Source organism: Macrotis lagotis, chromosome 5 (assembly GCF_037893015.1).
Source record: "Macrotis lagotis isolate mMagLag1 chromosome 5, bilby.v1.9.chrom.fasta, whole genome shotgun sequence".
Taxonomy (NCBI): domain Eukaryota; kingdom Metazoa; phylum Chordata; class Mammalia; order Peramelemorphia; family Peramelidae; genus Macrotis; species Macrotis lagotis.
Genome location: NC_133662.1, coordinates 130116492 through 130136814, shown reverse-complemented (window position 1 = coordinate 130136814; position 20323 = coordinate 130116492). Strand labels below are relative to the sequence as shown.

The window sequence follows — 20323 nt, the reverse complement described above, 5'->3', positions numbered from 1 at the left end:
TGACCCCTTAACAATGTATTCTGTTCTTTATTTTCCTTCCAAATTAGGTGAGTTACTTTTTCCCCTGTTTCTTTTGCTGGTCCGTAACAGGCCTAAATCCAAAACCAGATTAGAAAATGCCTGATGATTCATTGGCAGAAGACCAACAAAATCATTTAAGTAAGATTGCTTCCTCAGTTTTCTTCAAATAGCCAAAAAGACTGCCATGTGCAACAAAATATGTTAGTGTTTGAAGACTAATTTTCAATCATAATACCCACTTACTTTTGCAATATAGATTTCATGTCTTTGATTCAAGTTCTTGTTTAATTTTGTCTTCCATGATTCAATAACAAAGTCTAATATGTGGCAGGTATCTCTATTACTGTGGAAAGTTGAGTGAGTTTTTTGAGGACAATATGTACATTCAAGTTGTAAGCATACAACAAAGTTGGTTTTATGTGCAGCAGTGGTATAGAAATATCCTTAGACTCCATTCCTACTTCTCTGACTCAACACCAGGTAATGAGGTAAGTGACTCAATTTAGGAGACAAATTAGTTTTTCACATCACGGACGTACTAGTTTGTGACCCTTAATAGTAATGTAAAAAGGTAATGCTAGTAACTTAATAACCTTAATGGCTCAAGGTCCAGTTAATGAAATAAGAGGTTCAGCATTAAGTATTTATCATAAATGATACATGTGTGGTAAAAGCAAGTCTACTATCTCTTAGTTCCTAATGAAAATCAAAAGGACATAGGAAAAAGCAAGAGAGACAGAAAGACACACAGAGAAAAGGAGACTGAAAGAGAGAGAAAGAGAGAAAGAGAGAAAGAGAGAGAGAGAGAGAGAGACAGAAATACTGTCACCATACTTTGAGACAACAATGTTAATGTTCACAAGGACAAAGTACAAGCTACTTATATTCTACTTCCATTATTTTTAATAGAAGTTAGTCATTATAATTTAAGGGAAGTAAAATATATTCTTTCAAGTGACTTGAAAGAGTTGAGATCTCTCTAAGTACCTAGTATTTTATCAGGGTGCGGTTTATATGTATAGAAAATCTAGATTCAGATAAACATTTTTTTCTTGAAAAACTTCAGTGCTACCCATCCACAAGATTTCACCACAAAATGGCGATCAAATCACATATTTTTTTCAAAAATGATCAAAATACCATTTGCTAATTTCTCAGTCTTTTATATACTATAAACCTGGATTTCTTCCTGGAGAGGGAAAAAAGGAGCCTTTATGGGCTGAGGATGAGGAGGAAGAAGACTCTGCATAATATAACATGTTCATATCTACTATTTAAAAAATCCAACAATAAAAACCAACCCTAATTTTTCTGTTCTTCTTCTGGAATATGAAATGATGCTTCATTAAAAATAGGACAACTTTCACTAAGCTGTATTAATTCCTGCTGCTGAGGACAATAAAAGTACACACCTAGGAAGAACACCCAATAATTTAAGAAACCACAAGTTACATCTTCATTATCAGTTTGGCATGCTATATATCAAAAACATGCAGTTTATACTGAGGGCGACAGTGGTTTGTTTCCAAACCCTCAAAAAAAAACATGCTTTGTTCAATACAGCAGAGCTTAATCAAGACCTGAAAAATCTGAGAAGACTATCTTCATAGACCCTTTGCAGTCCAGATAACAATAATCAATAATAGTTCTATCAATGCAGATAGGAAGCAAGATGTTAGATTCAGAACTATCAGTTGAAGACCTTGTAGAAATAATTGCCCTGTATAGCTGATGAGGCAGCAATAGCAGTGGAGTACACAGGCTAGAAAAATACCCTTATTTTTATCTTTTGCAAAATCAAAAAGTTTGGTACAGAGTAGATGGGAAGCAATTTTAGAGGGGAAAAGATTGACAGATAGGGGAGTTGGGAAAAACCTCCTGGAGAATGTGGGATCTGAACTGAATCTTGAAGGAAGCTAGAGAAATAGAGAGGCAAGAGGGAGTAGAATATTCCAGGAATGGGGACCAATTAATGCAAATAAATAGATTGATGTGTTCTAGGAGCAAGAGTAGTTAGATTATTACTGAATCAGTGGAAAGATATTAAAGTATAAGAAGACTGGAAAAGTAGGAAGGGATGGCAGAGGATTTTTGTATTTGATTCTGGAAGTCATCAAAAGCCCCTGAAACCTACTGTGAAGGGAAAAGAAAGGCACTAGAGTTTATTAAGCAGCTACTATATTCCTGTCACTGCAACATTTTACAAATATTGCATTCAATTCTTTAAAAAGCTCTATGAAGTAGGGACTATTATTATCTCCATCTAGCCTTTAATGAAACTAAGTCATACGTCAGCGGGGATAGTCAGATATATCCATTATATAACTTTCGCTGGCAGCATTGTTGTTGTTGTTGTTGTTTAGCCTTCATTTTCAAAGAGAACCAATGACATCACAAGGGTGATATCATGATTTGTGTATGAATCAGATATAATTGAGGCCAATCTAAGAAAAGTCTTCAGTCTCACTTTCTCCATCAGTCATTGAAGTCTAGTGAGAAGACAAGATGAAGACAACTGCAACAGATGGTACAGTAGTAGAACAGACTGAATGGGGAAAGATATGAGGTAGCCAATATTCCAGATAAGATGGAATAATGCCCTGTAATTAGAGTGGTTGCCATGCAAGTAGAGAGAGAAGAAAAGGGATATAAATGATGTTGTAAAGGGATAAATGAAAAGATCTGGCATCAGATCAATTTCCTAGTATAAGGGCAGAAAGTAGGGAGGAAAGGAAGATAGTGAGAAAGAGTTTGACAAGGGTCAATATACAACAGCTACCACAATCAAGATTGATTGAAAAATTCTGATACAGTAGCCTTCAAATAATAGGAGGTTGTTGAGCAATGATGGTAAATAAAAGTCTAAAAGTAGCAGTGAACAACAAAGAATTCTGTCCCTCTAAGACCAGGGTGTTGAGAGTATGAGAATGTTTATTTTCCTTTATATACTCATATATACTTATTGTCTCCCCTAGTAGAAAGTAAGCACCTTGCAAGTAGAGGTTGTTTTATTCAATGAATCCAAAACCAAGTTCATTATCTTTCACTTTTAATTTCCTTCTCTATTCCTTGATATCAATATATTTGTCTCTGGCCACACCAATCTCCTGATTTCCTCTGTTTGTAATCTTGTTGCTATCTTTATTTCTTTATTTTCCCTTACTTCTCATATCCAGTCAGTTATTGGGTCCTATCAATTCCACTTCTAAAACATCTCTTACTGTGGTCACAGCATCTATCCCAAACATAGACCATCACTCACACTATCTAAATTATTGCAATATTATTCTCTTTCCTATCTATCCATAATACTGCTAAAAATAATCCTTTTTTTAGAAATACATCTGGTTAAATCCGTCCTCTGCTCAAACATATTCAGTGACTCCCTATTGTCTCTCACAACTTGATGCCATCTAATATCCCCCTCCCTGAACCCTGTGTTCCAGTCACACTGAGTAGCTTTCTGCCATTACATCCCATTCCAAAAAAGGGCAGGAGGGAAAAGCATACACTACACTTTCATGTCTTTATCTATGCCTTTGCTCAGTTGGTTCCCTATGTCTTTAATGATTACACCCCCCCCCTCCTTTTCCTTGTCCTTACACAACCAACCTAAAAGCTACCTACTCAGTAAGTCTTCCCTTCACCCACCAAAAACACCAAAGCTCTCTCTTCAGTTGGTGATAACCATCTCCATCTGACTTCATTTGGCATTTAGCTTAGTAACTATCATGTAGGGCTGTAATGTCGCGTTAATATAGCTCTGTGTGTTCATATCTCCATAAATGTTTGTTCTCTTTGAGATCAGGGATGATGTCTTAACTAAACTTTCTCTCTTATCCATGTTTATATGCATTGAATATGCATTCCATGAATATTGCTTAATGGTGAATCCTCTCTGAATATGAAGTTGAGAAGTTATTACCCCCAAAAGATCTATTCCAACGTAATCCCTTCCCATCACCAAAGATACTAAGCACTTCTTACTCTTATTTATTACTGATGCTTTTCTTGCTTTGTTTTAATTTAAGGGAGACTAAAGATAACATTCTTAGAATTTTATATAAATATATATATACATATATATATATATATATATAATTTCCTAGAGTCATAAATCTTCCTTAATGGCAAAGAGTAGTGACATTCCTGCACACATAGCAGATTCATTTTATATCATATCCCTATCACTAATAATTTTACATATTTTACCTACATCATCTAATTTATATTCAAAGCCTTCAACAGTTGTTGATTTAACATAAAGTCTTCTGTTTTCTGTTTCCAACTTATCAATAGCCATAGAGTTCCACAAAAGAGTTTTGTTCAATCAGGGAAAAGCATGCATAGTTGTTTTTGAAAAAAATTAAATTACCAAGGCTCATTTGTTCTCATAAGAATATAGCATTGTTCAGTTTTTAAAATGTTACTGTTTTATAAATTATGCATTGATTAGAAAACAAAAGTAGAAAAACCCTTTCTGTGTATAATGTTGATCGACTTAATAGCTCATACAAATATAAAAGTTTATTATACACATACATATATTCCATAAGTGAGTCTGACCTTAGCTATAGATATACGTGCATGACTTTTTAGTAGATTTTTTTTAAAAAAATTGCGTCATATGCTCTTGTAACATAGTTTGACCAGACAATGTTGCCATCACTTCTGAGTTCCAGGCCCACATTTCCATCTGTTAGAAATCACCATCTGGATGAGCACAGGGTTTTCAAACTCACCATACCCCAAACTGAGCTGAGTATCTTTTCCTATAAACCAATTTCTCTTTCTGATATTACTACTTATAAATGTCTGTCAAAAACATATTAAATGCCTATTCCATGTAGGCTCTATACTATTTATAACAACATATTCAAAACCAAGGTCCTTATTACTTATCCTTGTGGAATCATCATTCACCAGGTCCCCTCATTCAAACCATTGTAATTAATATTAATTCTTCCTTCTTCCTCACTTTTCATACCTAGCTGGTTACCAGGTCTTACCTATTATACCACCATATTGTCTTTCCTGGATCCCCTACAATCAATGATGGCACCTTATACCACAAATCATACATTGGTTTTAATCCAATTCAATAATTAAATCAGTTAACATTTTTACATTTTTAATGTGTCTTAGTAATCAGGAACAATAATGTGAGATATATATATATATATATATATTATACACATATATACACATAAATGTGTATATGAATTTGTAAAATTCTATGACTGTCCATCCAGATAAAATGTGTGGGCTAAAGTTACATAAGACAAATATAATGCTTTATCTCCTCCAAATGATTTTTCCCCTAATTTAATAACCTTTGTCAATATAGTCCTTAGAAAATTGAGAGAGGAAGAATGAAATACACTGAAGTGGTCTCAATGATCTTTTAGAAACTTGCATGCTGAGCTATCAATGACAATGTTTTCTTTATTGATTGACACTCTGTTACTAAGAGCAGAACACTTGCCCACCCCCAAGCTTTCTGCCAATACAATAAACTGAGAAAAGGAATATTTTATAAATTTGAAGATTGGATTATCCATTCAAAATAAGAGCACAATTTTCCTTCATATTCTCTATAATTCTAAATACACTCTTTAATATTGAATTGCCTCACCTGGTCAGTGCTAGCTTAAAAAAAGTGAAAAGTGTAATTTTTCCTCTAATTTCCCTGGAAAGAACATAGGAGTGACAAGCTAACTCAGGGGATTAGTATTTTTGGTCAATACTCTAATAGACAACTTCTGTCTAAACAAAGGAATGCAAGGCAAATTCAAATAGAAACTTAATTAGGTGATAGATGGGAGACAGATAACTATTTCATTATAAGTGGTTTCCTCTGTAGTCATATTGATGAGACCCCAACCCTTTCTATTTTGAGTTTGTTGAGCCCCAAAAACTTTATTTTTAAAAAATGTCTACAAGCTCTGTTTTTCTTGTGAAAAACATTCTTTCCATACTGCCTGAAGCTCTCCCTCTGGCATCCAAAGTTCAACTGACCCCAAAACACATCCATACATTCTGCCTTAGACTTCTCTGATGTCCAAAATCCAAACTGTATCCTTGCACCTGCTGAAAAAAATTTGTTTTTTTCTCATCCTACAAAAGAGGCTACCCCCAATCCCTCAGTGCTAGAGGCCCTCCCTCCCTAAACTGCTGTATTCCAGGGTTCTACAATACCTCCTTGACTGAGAGACAATCTGGGTCAGGGAATTCTTTCACAGTCTTTTGTGCTAGATATGTCTTTGTTATTCTGAGAAGAAAGAGATCATCAAATGGACAAAACATCTATGCCAAACAAAAAGTTAAGAGTTCTTTCTCTAGATCATTTCTTTCTACTGTAAGAATAGATGGGTGGCTTTGGCAAAAGTGAAAGGTCTAAAGGGGGGGGGCAGGAATAAATCATCTGGGATAGAATAACCACCAAAATGTTCTAGTATTTCTGGAATATACCAGGAGAAAGTATATTGTCATCATAGTTTAAGGTAGATGGGAATTGACACAGATTACTATAAGCCTGCTGGCTTTTTCATGGTCTTTATCTATCTCTTACATAATAGCATCCCATTAAAACTAAAATTCTCAACTGGCAGAATTAAAAATTTTGAACAGGTTAAAATAAAAAGCTACAACTGGGCTGTCTTAGCAGAGATGAAAGCCACCACTCACATAAAGGCATAAGCAAATACGACATGGTTCATTATGTAGAAGGTAGTAATTAATATTATATAATTGTGATAATCAAACTTGGATAGAGAAAAGATGTGAAAAAATATACCTCCTAGCTTTCAAAGTAGAGATGGGGGTAGAATTCTGTGAGTATAGAATGTTGTTTTTGCAACCATCTGATATGGAGGATGTGTTGATGGATTTTGCTGAAGCACTTTTTAATTAATAATTTGTTGCTGTTGAAAGATTAGGCTTGATGGGAGGGTTGAGGAGGACTTCACTGGGAAATGAATATGATTTAAAAACCAAAGGCATCAGTAAAACTTAAAAGAGTAAAAGGTAACTCCACAATACACATATGCTCTTTATTTAAAGTAATTCTTCTAGTACTGCCAATTTATGAGTCATCTTGGGGAAGAAGGACCCATGATGAAAGGCAGTAGGCTTCATGATAGAAAGCTCTACACATTGATGCTAGATGGTGAGTAAAGAGCCAGGCTCCTGAAGACAGAAGGATCTGAGTTCAAATCTAGACTTAGATACTGTGTGACCGTGGGTAAGTCACTACCCTCTGATTACCTCCCATCCAAGACCATCTCCAGTCATTCTGATTAATATCTGATCACTGGACCCAGATGGCTCTAGAGGAGAAAATAGTGCTGGTGACTTAGTACTACTCCCCCTTACTTTCAATTCACAAGCATGTCGTGGTATCACCTCTCTGGTGTCATGGTTCTCTTCAAGAACAAAGTACATATGTCATCATTGGTCTTTATAATAAATTCCTTATGAGAGAACAATTTGGTCAAGATGTAGACATAAATCATTAAAAACCCAATAGAATGTTCCAAAAGGTCTGTCAGAGGGCAGTCAGAGCATCTGAGGCAGTGATTAGTATCCCTCCATTCATGTGCAAGTGTTTTATCAATGCAACTCTTTTTCCCCCTTCCCTGGGGGATTTTGTCTTTCCTTCTTTTCCTTTTGCCCCGCCCCCATTTTTATTATCATGTTTGGGACTCAGATCTGTTGTTAGATTGCATAGTATGGTAACAGTTTAGACTGAGAAGAAATCCTGTGGATAATTCAATTCTATCTTTTGAAAATGTCAATTTCTGAGAAGTTGCTTAGTATTAAGAAGTATACATCTATTTATAGATGCAATTTTCAGATATTTTTCATACTTATACTAAGTATTTTCTCCAAATTATCTAAACATGTAACATAGTTCTGGGTTATTTAGAAAAGAGTTTCTTTCTCTTTAGAAAAATTGATCTATAAAATTTAATTCAACAAACATTATGTATCTGGCACATACAAGTTATCATTCTAGGCACTGGGGAAAGACAAAAACAGAAAGTAGTACTTGTCTCCAGGAGATTTTTATTGGGGGGAAGGGACACAACCTAAGTGGGAATGATTTCAGAAGTGGGGGGAAGATCAAAAGTACAGAGAATAGCAAAAGGACTGAGCTCTCCTTTGAAACAATCCAAGTAGTCCATGAGAAATAAGTACCCATTTGATATGCAAGGGTATGCAGGTGTAGAGCAGTTTATTTGGCAAATACCCTGATAGAACGGAAAGACTGGCATGTCCATGTCCAGGGGGTGCTTCTGGAATCCAGAATGCATATGCATGAAGGGGGGCTATTTGGGAGTTTAATCCCTTAATAAAATTCTGCTGCCCAATTCCTAAAAAAATCTCTTAAAATTGGGAAAGGAGGTAGGAAGGAGAATTTCTCACCAGAGTAGTTGGAAAACCCTTCCAAATTATTATGATTAATTTTTATAATGTTGACTAAAGGATGGAAATGGTTCAAACTAAGTCTATTAGAGAAATGATACAGCAATATCCCCAGATTCCCTCAGTCTCAGTTTCAGTTTTTGGTCAATAGATTGGAGAGAACAAATAGTCAGTGCTTAGTCAAAAACACACTCAATATCTACTTATGACTGCCTGAGGAGAAGTGGTTGGAAGCTTCAGAGTAGAAGAAAGGATAGTTAAGATTAGAAGTGCTTCTTTTTTTTAAGAGCAGAAGACCTAAATCTAATTAATACTGGTGGCACTTTCCCTAGTGTCTTCTTACTTTTCTGTTCTCTTTTTCAAATTAGTTCAATTCTTTAAGTTTCTTTGCAGTTATCATTTCCGTTTCTATAGCTTCTAGGTAGGACTGAAACTACAGTTTGAATTAAGCGAACTCATGTACTAAGAAAGCTTTTCCTTACAGGCATTTCTGGGAGCAACGGTTAGCAGGGCAAATACTAAAAAACAAGCAATTATTAGTGAATCTGAGGAAGCTAAGAAACTCTTATTTTTACTAGACCTGGTTATGGAGGCTCCCCCCACCCAATTACCCAGATAATGGCCTCAGTTCTGCTTCACTTTGCCTGAATAAACACACAGTACCCTTTACACTTTAAATAAATATTTTTGCTATTTAAATATATCCAGCTTCAACCAAAAAAAGCCTAGTTTTCATAGCATATGCTTACCTAAAATATTTTAGGTCAACGCACCTGCTAATCCACTTTTGTACCTGGAACCAGAGTATCGGGGCTCTGTAACAGACTAAAAACTCTATTCATTAGTAAGAGAAATATGCTAATTAATTACATATTCAAAGTTCCTTATTTGTCCTCAATTCTCCAAGAGTGCTAATGACAGGTGGAGGGTGATGTCTTGACTTAGAAGTAAATTGGATTTAATTGTGCAAGGTCATCAGCCTACTCTCTCCTCCAGAATTACCAGAGTTCAATGGTAAGATCCTGGCACTGGTCGCTGATAGAGTGGAAGACCTTGGTCTTTTTAAGGTAAGTCTTTTCCTGGTCTCAGTTTTTCTGAGGCAACAACCAATCAGGAATTAAAGGCTAGGTAATAATTGAGGCAAAATATGGTCTAATTTGCCTTCATAAAAACAATTAGTTTGGGAGGGAAAGACGCTCAGAATCTGGCATATTTATAGAGAATGTTAATTACCTTAGAGAACATCCTATCTAATCCTACATTTTCAATATTCAGATAAGGAAAGGAGACCCAAAGAGGTTAGGTCAGTTGTCCAAAGTTACATAATTACTGAGTAACACATCTGATCCTAAATAAAACCTATCTCTTGAAACTGGAAGGGGAGAATAATGGAAATTTAAAATTAATGGAAATGCTTTTAATTTAAAGAATAGAGACTATTATTGCTCTTTATTGGTGGGGACTGGGGTGGTGATGGAAAACTCATAATAGCTATCTTAAAGTATGTGAAGAGCTGTTCTTTGTAATGGTAGATACAAGTTGTTCGTCTTGGCCTTGAATTAGAAACTGTGGGTGGAAGTTACAGAGAGGCAGACTTAGGCTTGATTTAAGGCTAAACTGCCTAGCAATTAGAGTTATTCTAAAATTGGAATGGACTGCTTCAGCAGAAGTGATGAGTAGACATCTTCAAAGAGAATCTTTATAACCACTGGTTGAGTATGTCATAGAAAGGATTCTTATTAAGAAATAAATCAAATGAGATGTTCTTTGACCAGTCCTTCAGGCTCTGAGATTTTAGGATTCTATGAAATCTCAGCCCCCTAGTCTTGTCACTGAGTATCATTTTACTGCTAGGTGGTCTTCTTGTCTTCAAGAATATACTTTTGGATTGAAACAAGTGATTTTGATCATCTGCTTCATAAACATGAGAACTATTATTACCTAATCCAAATTGGCACATCTCCCCTGATGCTGAAGGCATACTCTGAAGAACACCAGTGAACAGAAGACTTTTTTGCCCTAGACCTAGTCAGAAGGACCACAGGAAATTACTACCAACTCTCATAAATAGCAACTTAATAACAATAGTAATTAGCAACTACACAGGGATATCAGTTTTCTTTTTTCCCAATCACATATTAGTAATATAGGTCAACAGAATCTGAAAATAGGCTTGAATATGAGAGGGAGACCTTCTCCCTTCATTACTTTGGGAATGGGGGGAAGATCAACTCACACTCCATCTAAGGAAAAAAGATTAAAGATTGAATTATATGACTAATTTTTAAAAATTATACTTCATCATTCTCAGCTGCCTCTCATTCCAAATGCATTTAACTGATGTTCATTTATAAAACAATACTTATCAAATAGGGAAAATTCAAATAAAATTTTTTTTAAAGTGAAACAAAAACTACATGCATTGACTCTTCATCATAACTGCCTATGAAATAAACTACAACTTGAAGGAAAGGAATATGTGTCATCTCCTGTTTCATTTGTTTAAAATTTGTATACCACCATAACTGTCAAACATTTAGAAACTCTTTCCTAAAAGTCAGAGCTACCAATTGAAATTCAACAGTGATTCAGAAACCCCTCTCCAGATTTTGTTTTCACTATCAACTCCAAAAGCAATCAGATAAAATGTCTCTTGCCTGTAATCATCCCAGGACATTCTGTGTCAACTTATATAACCATGTTACAGTCCTTTGTGAATCAGAGAAAATCTGATAGATATTATTTTTTTTTTGGTTTTAGTATTAAACATTTTATGGAACCAGCTAAGTGGTGCAGTGGATAGAGCACCAGCCCTGGAGTCAGAAGGACCTGAGTTCAAATTTGACCTCAGACACTTAATGATCGCCTAGTTCTTTGACCTTGGGCAAGTCATTTAACACCGTTACCTTGAATAAATAAATTTAAAAAAAAAAATTATCTTTGTCTAGTCCTCTAATTTTATCAGGATAGGAACTTATCCTAAGAAAATTTCTTGCACCAATGCAGATCTACAGCCCTTTGGCAACATACTATTTATGGGAGTTGTCTGGATCACTAGAGATTAATGAATTTTCCAGGCAAATTGACTCAGTCAGTATGGGTCAGAGACACGTCCTGTCCTGAGGTGCATCTTTCTGATTTTGAAGCAAGCTTGCCTATCCATTATGCCATGTGGGCTGCTGTTCATGATTAATACAAATCCAATATAAAATCTTAGTGTTATTAAAGACTCCAAGTCACTTAAGAAAACTTTAAGGGCATCTTTGACCATTCTTCCCTCTTTATTCCGAATATAACCACCCAAGTTTGAGTTTATACTTTTAGAATTGTTTGCCTAGACAATTTTGAAGGTCTTCTAACCAATCCTGTGTCCAAACTCTTTTCTCTCCAAACTATCTTTCACATCATATCATCCCAAATTACCTTCTTAATGTACCACTGAGAGCACTCTCTTGTTCAAAAAAATCTCTGGGCTCTCATCTGACAACCCATTATTGCATTCAAATTCACTCAAAATAAAGTTCCAACCTTTAGTCCAGTCTTCTTTCACCCAGTATTCTACTCCCTTTATAAATTTCTCTATGCAACAGTCAACTTGACCACTATAATAATGTTCACATCCTGAGCTCTCACCTCTCTATCCTTTACTCATTTCGGTCCTTACCTAGAATATTTTCCTTCACCATTTCTAGTCTAAACCTTGGGAAGTCTGAACTAATCTGGCAGATGTGAATTTGTCCTTTTAGTTAAAACTCATTTTAACTTCACTTATAATATGTGCAAGTCTTATTCTTCCATGTAAATGATAAATTCTTGTAAGGTCAGGGCATTTATATAATTCTATCTCTTAATTCCAACAGCTATTATACTGATTTACACAATGTCATACTTCTGCTGAATTGAAGGTAGAAATAAAAATACTTTAAAAAAAGTTGCTAAGTGGCAAAGTGGACAGATAATTGGTCTATAGACAGGAGGACCTGGGTTCAAATTTAGACTAAAACATGTATTAGCTGTGTCACCTTGGGGAAGTCATTAAAAACTGCCTGTTTCAAGTTTTTCATCTCTGAAATGGGGACAAAAATAGTACATTCTTCCCAGGGATGTGGTGAATTTAAAATGATAGAATATTTTAATGCATTTTGCAAAACTTAAAAACATTATTTAAAATACCTAGCATTTATTTAGAGTTATAATTACTCCATATAAAAGCTACATAAATGCCAAATATTATTGTAGCAAAACAACATTTTGAAAAATATATCCACAAAAATATTTTCTGTGTGTAATATATAAACAAATTTACTGAATTTTTCAGTAAATGTTCATAGAAATTAAGTGTGAAATAATATCCATATAAAAGTATAAAACTTATAACTTATTGTTCATGGAATACTTTAGTATTTTGAAAAGAAACTATTCTCACTCAAAAGTGAAACAAACAATTCCCATGACTTTAATTAGATTAAATCTAAAATACTCTCATATGTTATTGTGATCTAATGTTTTCTAGTAAGTGAACTATATGAGAAGTAAAACAATTTAGGAAGGAAAATGAGTCCTTTTTTAGTAAAAAAAAAAGACCCTCTCACATCTCAGAATACTTTCTATTATATATATATATATATATATATATATATAAATACATAAAGACCAATTATTGTATGTTTATATAGATATGGAAAGAGATGAGATAGAGAGATACAGAGAGAGAGAGAGAGTTAGAACTAGAGACAACTTGTTGAAAGATGAAAGTAATATATATATATATATATATTAGGAAGAAATACATTTGCAAAAAAAAACCCAGCTGTCAAATTATAGTACCTCATCAAAACCTTATAACCAAGAGAAAAAAGTCAATAAGACATTATTTATTCCTTTTGAGATAAACTGAACATGTTTCAACTATTACTTTTGATTGGTAAGAAAAACTGTTTTTAACCACTCTTATGGAAATGATTTCTATTAAAAGTAATTGTTTCAATCATTACTTAAGATAAAAACTAAATTCATCAGAGAAAGTTTTTCTGGTCAACTGTACATGTGTCTAACTATATTGACTATCATAATGAAGGGGGGAAAAGCACAAGTTAACAATCCAAAGAAGAAAAAGAAATGCTTTTGAGAAAAAGGAAGGAATCATTGTATTAGACTGCAAATTTAGTTGCAAAATTTCTCTTGTATATTTTGGAAAATCTGCAGACACATGGAAGTTATTTTAATTCAATTAATATTAAAATAACAAATTGCTTAAGGGAATAATATTTGATTGCTTGAAAATTGTGCTCTCATTATATCTAAGTAAATAACTCAATTCATACTTTGAAATTTTGATTATAAATAACAATAAAAACATTAATCTACTCTTATAAAGCACTTTTTAAGTTTTTGCAAAGCACCTTCATCAGAACTTTAAAGTAGGCATTATTATCTTTTACACATGAGGAATCTAAGGCTTAGAGAAGTTAAATTAGGCTGAAGATCACATATAGTTTAAATATTCTGTTTGAAATAAGTGACTGTACACATATTAACAGCCTATTCTTTCAGGGGTTTTTTCCTTATATCATCCAAAAACTCAAAGTCAAACCAAGCTAAAAACAAACCAAAAAAACCCCCCAAACCCAAACTCAGAACCAACAATGTCTGATTATAACCAACAATGTCTGATTATAACAAGCCATGATTATTATTCATGATTTTAATATACATTCAATTTTGAGAACAAATCATTCATTATTACTACTAACAATAATTTGCAACAATCTTATTAGAGAAGCAATGAAAATATCTTTATCCTCTTATTTTCCAAAGAAGAAACTAAGGATCTGAGAGTTTCAGTGACTTGGCCATGGTTACAACAGCTACTAAGTGTCAGATTGGAGATCTGAAACCAGGCCTTGTAATTTCAAGAGTTCTTTCTACCACATCACTCTTTTTTCCTCTCAACTTCAGTAAAGGTAAAACTCATGTGAATCTGAAGCTAAGGGTAGCCATATTTCAAAGACCACACAATTATAATACAACCCCTTATGGTCTAATTAATGCTCATTAACATAATTAGTACTTTAGTAAAGCCTATGCCACAGTTTTAAATGTTTTTCTGAGAATGTTCAGGAAGTAAATGCATACAGGTGGCACTCCACAGTCTTGGGTAGATAGAAAAGAAGGGGCTGTTGGCAGATTCTAGTGGTCAGCAGAAGGGAACAACCCAAAGTTTAAACTTTTCCTTAATGATTAACTCTCTCTTTGAAGTATGAATTGGAGCAAACTGATACTGAATCTTTAAAAGGAAAGAATTATAATACTACTAGATAAACATAAACAATCAAGATAATCAACAAGCAGCTAAGTTAAATAAAGCATTTTAAAATAGTAAAATCTGCAACTATGAGGTGTATAGTGTAATTTTATCTGTTTAGAGAGGAAAAAATTAAGGCTTAGAGGGGTTAGATGACATGGTCATAATTACACAGCTGGAAAGTATCATTCATGCAATTTGAAAGAGATCTACTTATCAAAAAGAAGATAAGCAATGTGTAGCTAACATTCCTAGAGTTTCACACTTGAAAAGCATGTTTATAAGATCTACACAAGAACCCTGTGATACAGATTATCATACCAGTTTTATAGGTGAGGAAATTGAATTTGAAAAATGTTAAGTGATTTACCCAAGATTAATAGCAGGATTTGAACTGAGTTCTTTTTGACTCAGAATCATCCATGTGGTCCACCACCATCTCACCAACTTCCTTGGTTTCTCAGTCCACTATACTACCTTATGGTTCTTTATGTTAGACTAATTTTTTTTTAATAAGTATAGTGCATTCATTTGGGGATTTTTTCCATTCATTGAATATGTTGTCTTTGAGTTAACATTCATAGCACTACATTACCACGGTTGTTGCATTTTATGGATGTGTTATACTGAAAAAAAAATAATGTACATCAAACAAATATGGCAGGGAAGGTACATAATTACTGTTTTAGAAAGACATCTATGCTATAGGTGAATAAGTTGCAAACCTGCCAAAACTTACCTAGAAAATAAATAATATTTCTTTATATATTTTCAAGGAATTTAATTTGAAAATCTTATTTTCAAAGCACCAGTTAAATGCCACACAGTTAAGAACACTGCATTATACCAGCAGAGGCATCAGGAAATATTGTATAATTATAATAAATCTGTGTTGTTGTTTTTCAGTCTGTCCATATAGTCATGGCCTACTTCTTCTACAAATGTGTGTACCTCTAGAAGTGCTTAGTAATTGTGCAGTAGATGGCAACTGATGATTCTTAATTAAGTTTCAAATGTGCTTCTTCACACAGCTGCACACACATGTGCACGGAGCTAATCGTTAGTTGCACCTGCTCCAAGTTAGGAATATTTCATAGTGCACATGGCAAGAATGGCATTTTCAAGTGTTAATTTGTTGAATGTAAATCAATATATTTTTTTCAATACTTGATGGCACAAGCTTCTTGATAATTGCCACTTATATGCACCAAATTTGAAATATAAAAGTTGACTGGTTTGAGTTGCGGACCTGAAATAGCAGTGATTTTTTTAGATACCTGGAAAAAAAAACTGGAAAAATGTCCTCCTCCCTCTCTAGGATCTTTACCTCACCCTACACATAATTTAACTTGGCTTGGACTTATAAGAGATTTTTCAAAATGTATATAATAAAATGGTTATGTTCTAACCAGAACCTAAGCACTCTAAGCCAAACTTTTTTCCTCTTAAAACCCTATAAACAAAACTGGAAAAAAAAGACGTGGCTTCTGGGGCTAAGTCCACTACCACAAATGCAATGATGATTTTCAACTCTATCTGAAATCTTCAGTTATAGAGCATTAAAGGCAGAAATGATAAAAAAAAATAAATTACCTTTTTGAGATTATAAGCTTAAATTCTTGATTCTGCAAATGCAGCAGACCTGGTTCCAAAGATCACATCTGTTTTCTTAGAAATCACCCAAAAATCTGAAGTTAGCCCAGACACACAGCTGAAGAGATTTTAATTTGTGATGAAGGAACATTTCTTTTACTTGAAATGAAAGTTTTCACAATCTCTCTGGAATGAATTTTCCAGTACCAAGTGTATTCTCTTTTTCTGGTGGGAAGGGGAGGATGATTATCAATTATCAAACACTGTTAAACACCAAACAATAGACATGTAACCTAATTAAGAGTGAAGCTGAGACATCACGACATAAAAACTTAGTACTTTTTTCCTCAACATAATAACTTTGATCCAATACTACCAGGGGTGATAGATATGTCCATGTGAAACCAAAATCTATTTTATTTCTTTCTCAAGAACATCAAATGAACTAAATATACTTTTTTCTCAAGTTCAGATCATGTACATTTTATGAAATTTCAGAAGAGATGGTGCTTACCTGATTTGGAGTTTGGATTCTCCAAAATTCAGTGAAATGAAAAGGCAAATTAGGCAACTTTTGGGTATCCAGAATGAAAGCCTTTGATAAAAGTCATATGACAATAGAACATCTTAAGTGCTTGGGGAGTAAATCAAAACACTTGTACAAACTTCAGTGTCAATCAAAAGTACACAGGGATAAAACTCTTTCTGCAAACTTGGTTTATAATATTCCCTTGTCTTAATTTAACATTGCAAAAGTACCAAAAGTAACCTATAAAAAAACAAAAGAAACATAAAAATTTTTCCTTTTTATTAACCTATGAACTTCTGCCACTTTTAATATTTTGAATGAAAATATCTAGAAAAAGTTTATAATATTTTTAACAACAACTGTGATCAAGAATTAGATAAATGTGGGGCCCTTTAAAGTGGATGACTATCTCTCCCTATCAGACCAATTGGCTTTTCTTCATCCTTTGTTTTTGTTCTGCATCTGCATTAACATGGCTGCTAATTATATTAGTCTGGTGGCACATAAAAGTCTGAATGGGAAACTCACATGATTTTAAGGGAAAGACTCCTTTGACACCCAAATACATGTTTGATGCAATTGACCACACTTATTTTAAAGTGCCCTGTAGCTAGCTTGTTAAGAAACGGAGTTGTGATTTCTATTTCCTATTTCACAAGCAATATGACAGCTCAGTCATCCATGCACACACAAATACACACACAAAGAAGCTTTTAGCCTTGTGTTTCTATGCATATTTAATTACACCTTTTTTCAAATACACTCTATAATCAATTTGAAAGTTTGAGATTTCTTTTGATTCAGAATATTACATATTTTGTTTGCACTTACATATAGCTAACTCCCATCATAGCCCTACTAAGTTAAATGTTTCAAAGTTAAATCACCATTAAACAAAATTCTGCATAAATGTTCCTAACCACCCACTCATTCTCACAGTTCCCTGCTTTTTTTTTTACACAATGAGTTGGCAAATGTGTTGCTTTTCTTAACAGTCCCTCCAAATGAGAATGTTTGAAGATTCTCCTTATCTTCTACCACTTGTATACAATTTAGAATATTCAAAGACATTCTTTTGCATAGATAATATAAACTTTCTATCTCTATCACTGGGAATAGGAAATATTTGATCTGAAACTCTGATAAAAGCCAGGCTCAAAGAAATAAACAAGATTAAACATTACTCATAAAAAGAGTTACATTCTTAAATTTATTTATATATATATGTACATATATATGATTTTCACTTACTTTAAAGACCAACTACAAAAATGAATAACATACTCCTCAATACACATCACCAACATGTGTGTGTGTGTGTGTGTGTGTGTGTGTGTGTGTGTGTGTGAGAGAGAGAGAGAGAGAGAGAGAGAGAGAGAGAGAGAGAGTTTACTGGGGCAGGGAATGACAATGAAACTACAACAAACCCAAAGCATTTCTACAAAAAAAAGAAAAGCAAGATTCAGCCAAACATAAGAATGAAAAATGTGCATTTAGTGACAATCGATATACAATAAAACACATAAGGTATTTTGGTGTCAGTTCTACTAGTAAATTCTTTCCTTTATGGACAGCTTTGCTAATTTACCTCTCAGAAATGTTTCATTCCTGAATTTTCTTTAGCACCTGCCTTCAAGAAACAACTATTGAGAATGCTGATAACCACTCACATCAACTTGTGATTTCCAACCAAAGCTATTTGCAAAAAATAATCAAATAGCATCTGCTAACTTGCTCCTTCTTTCCCACAATTAACTACTTAAAGACTATGTTATGTTTCTAAATTTCTTCTCCCCTTTCAAATCTCTTTTCTCCTCTCTCTACATATGTGTATTAGGGAACTGAACTCAGAGATGTGACATTTTCCATTGTTGGTTACTTGCCTCTCTGTACAATTGCATAAGATTCCTCACAAAGTCCATAATCCAAGATGCCATGTGAACAGAAAGCACTATCTAAATTAGGAACCCGTACTCAGTCAATATAAGATAATACTTGCCCCCAAAATGTTTTTTGGATAGGACCAAATTTAGAGTGGTACTGCTTCAGCTTATAACAAATGTTTTTACTGAGTTCCTCTCTTCTTTTAGGAATTTCTTAATTTTTGGTACACATGCTTTTAAAATACAATGCAGTTTACTGTATGGTTGTATACACACAATTTGCTTCACATATGTGTCTGTTTCCAATGTTTTACTCCTATAATCCTTAAGGTTAGCATATAGATAGATCTATTGGAGAAGAAATATCAAACAGAAAAAGTCAAGATTTCCACATTTCACTGATTTAACACTTGTACAACAAACTGTTTGTGCTTGGTATTACTGTTCTATATTTATACTAACAAAAACATGTAAAGCCATAAATGAATAGTCACGAAATATCAGTTTCCTTAAAGAAATGAAAGCCAACAAGTTTAACCCATACCTTCCAAAATGGAAATCGGAGGGGTGTAAGAAATGGGTGGAGTAGGTAAGAGAGTGAGTTGTGTTGGGTTTTTTTTTTTTTGCGGGGGGGGGGTCTACCCCTCCTGTCCAATACAATAAATCTACCTGAAACAATTTTAGATAGAGGCAACATATTTTCCCCCATTCCTTTTTTCCTTTCCTTCCTTCCGATCCACAGTAGACCTTTCATTGTGCTCCCCCGGCGGCACGTCAGAGAACAAGGGGACCCAAGTGTCACTTACCAGTTGCATGCCACAGATAAAGATGAGCGTGCACCTGCCGCTGCAATAACCCATGGTTTCCAAGACCCCTGCCACAGCCAGGCTGTCCCGCGTCGGCCACCGTCGAGCCCCCACTTTATCCAATCAGATCGCGGGGAAGGGCAGGCAAACCTGCGGAGGGCTCCGGGGCTGCTGCCCGCTGCCGCTGCTGCTGCTGCCAGCGTCCTGGGAAGGGACAGGCATTAGGACCTGCTGGCGCGGCGGCACCCGCGGCCGCTCCGGCGGCACATACCTCCACTGCCTCAGTGCCGAGGGCGCTGCTCCGGCTGCGCCTGCGGGGGACGGGCGCCAGGGGCCGGCGGCGGCGGCGGGCTCCACGCAGCACTGAGGCAGCCACACTCATCGGGGCTCCAAAGTTTCGCCCCCTCCCCCCTCCCCTGCTGGCCCCACACCCACTCCGAGCGCCGCGCGGCCGCCCGCTTCTCCTCCCCACGCCTCACGGGCTTGCAGAGTCAGAGCCGGGCGGCCGCAGCGCGCGGGGGGACGCCCGCCCGGCCCCGCCGCTCTCCAAGGTGGCGATGCTGCGGAGCCGCCTGCGGGGGGTGCGGGGGGAGGGCGCCGCTCCTTCCAGGCCCCCAGCACCGCCCGCTCTCAGATGTGTTAATCCCCAGCTGACACCCCCCCCCCCCCCGCCTGGCCGCCCCTCGGCGCCCCCTCCTCTTCTCCCGGCTGGAGCTGCGCTGCCGCTGCGGGTGCCAGTCACAATGCAGGAGCGGGGAGG

The 20323-nt window shown here is 35.5% G+C and overlaps 1 protein-coding gene across 1 annotated transcript in view; it reads right to left on the bottom strand.

The window, feature by feature from the left end:
- Positions 1–19764, bottom strand: part of NKAIN2 (sodium/potassium transporting ATPase interacting 2) — a 1359833-nt gene extending 1340069 nt beyond the window's left edge. The window contains exon 1 of the mRNA XM_074187495.1: positions 19564–19764. Within this exon, the coding sequence (XP_074043596.1) occupies positions 19564–19617 (54 nt within the window). The 5' untranslated portion in view covers positions 19618–19764. The remainder of the gene's footprint in view (positions 1–19563) is intronic.
- Positions 19765–20323: the final 559 nt, after the last annotated feature.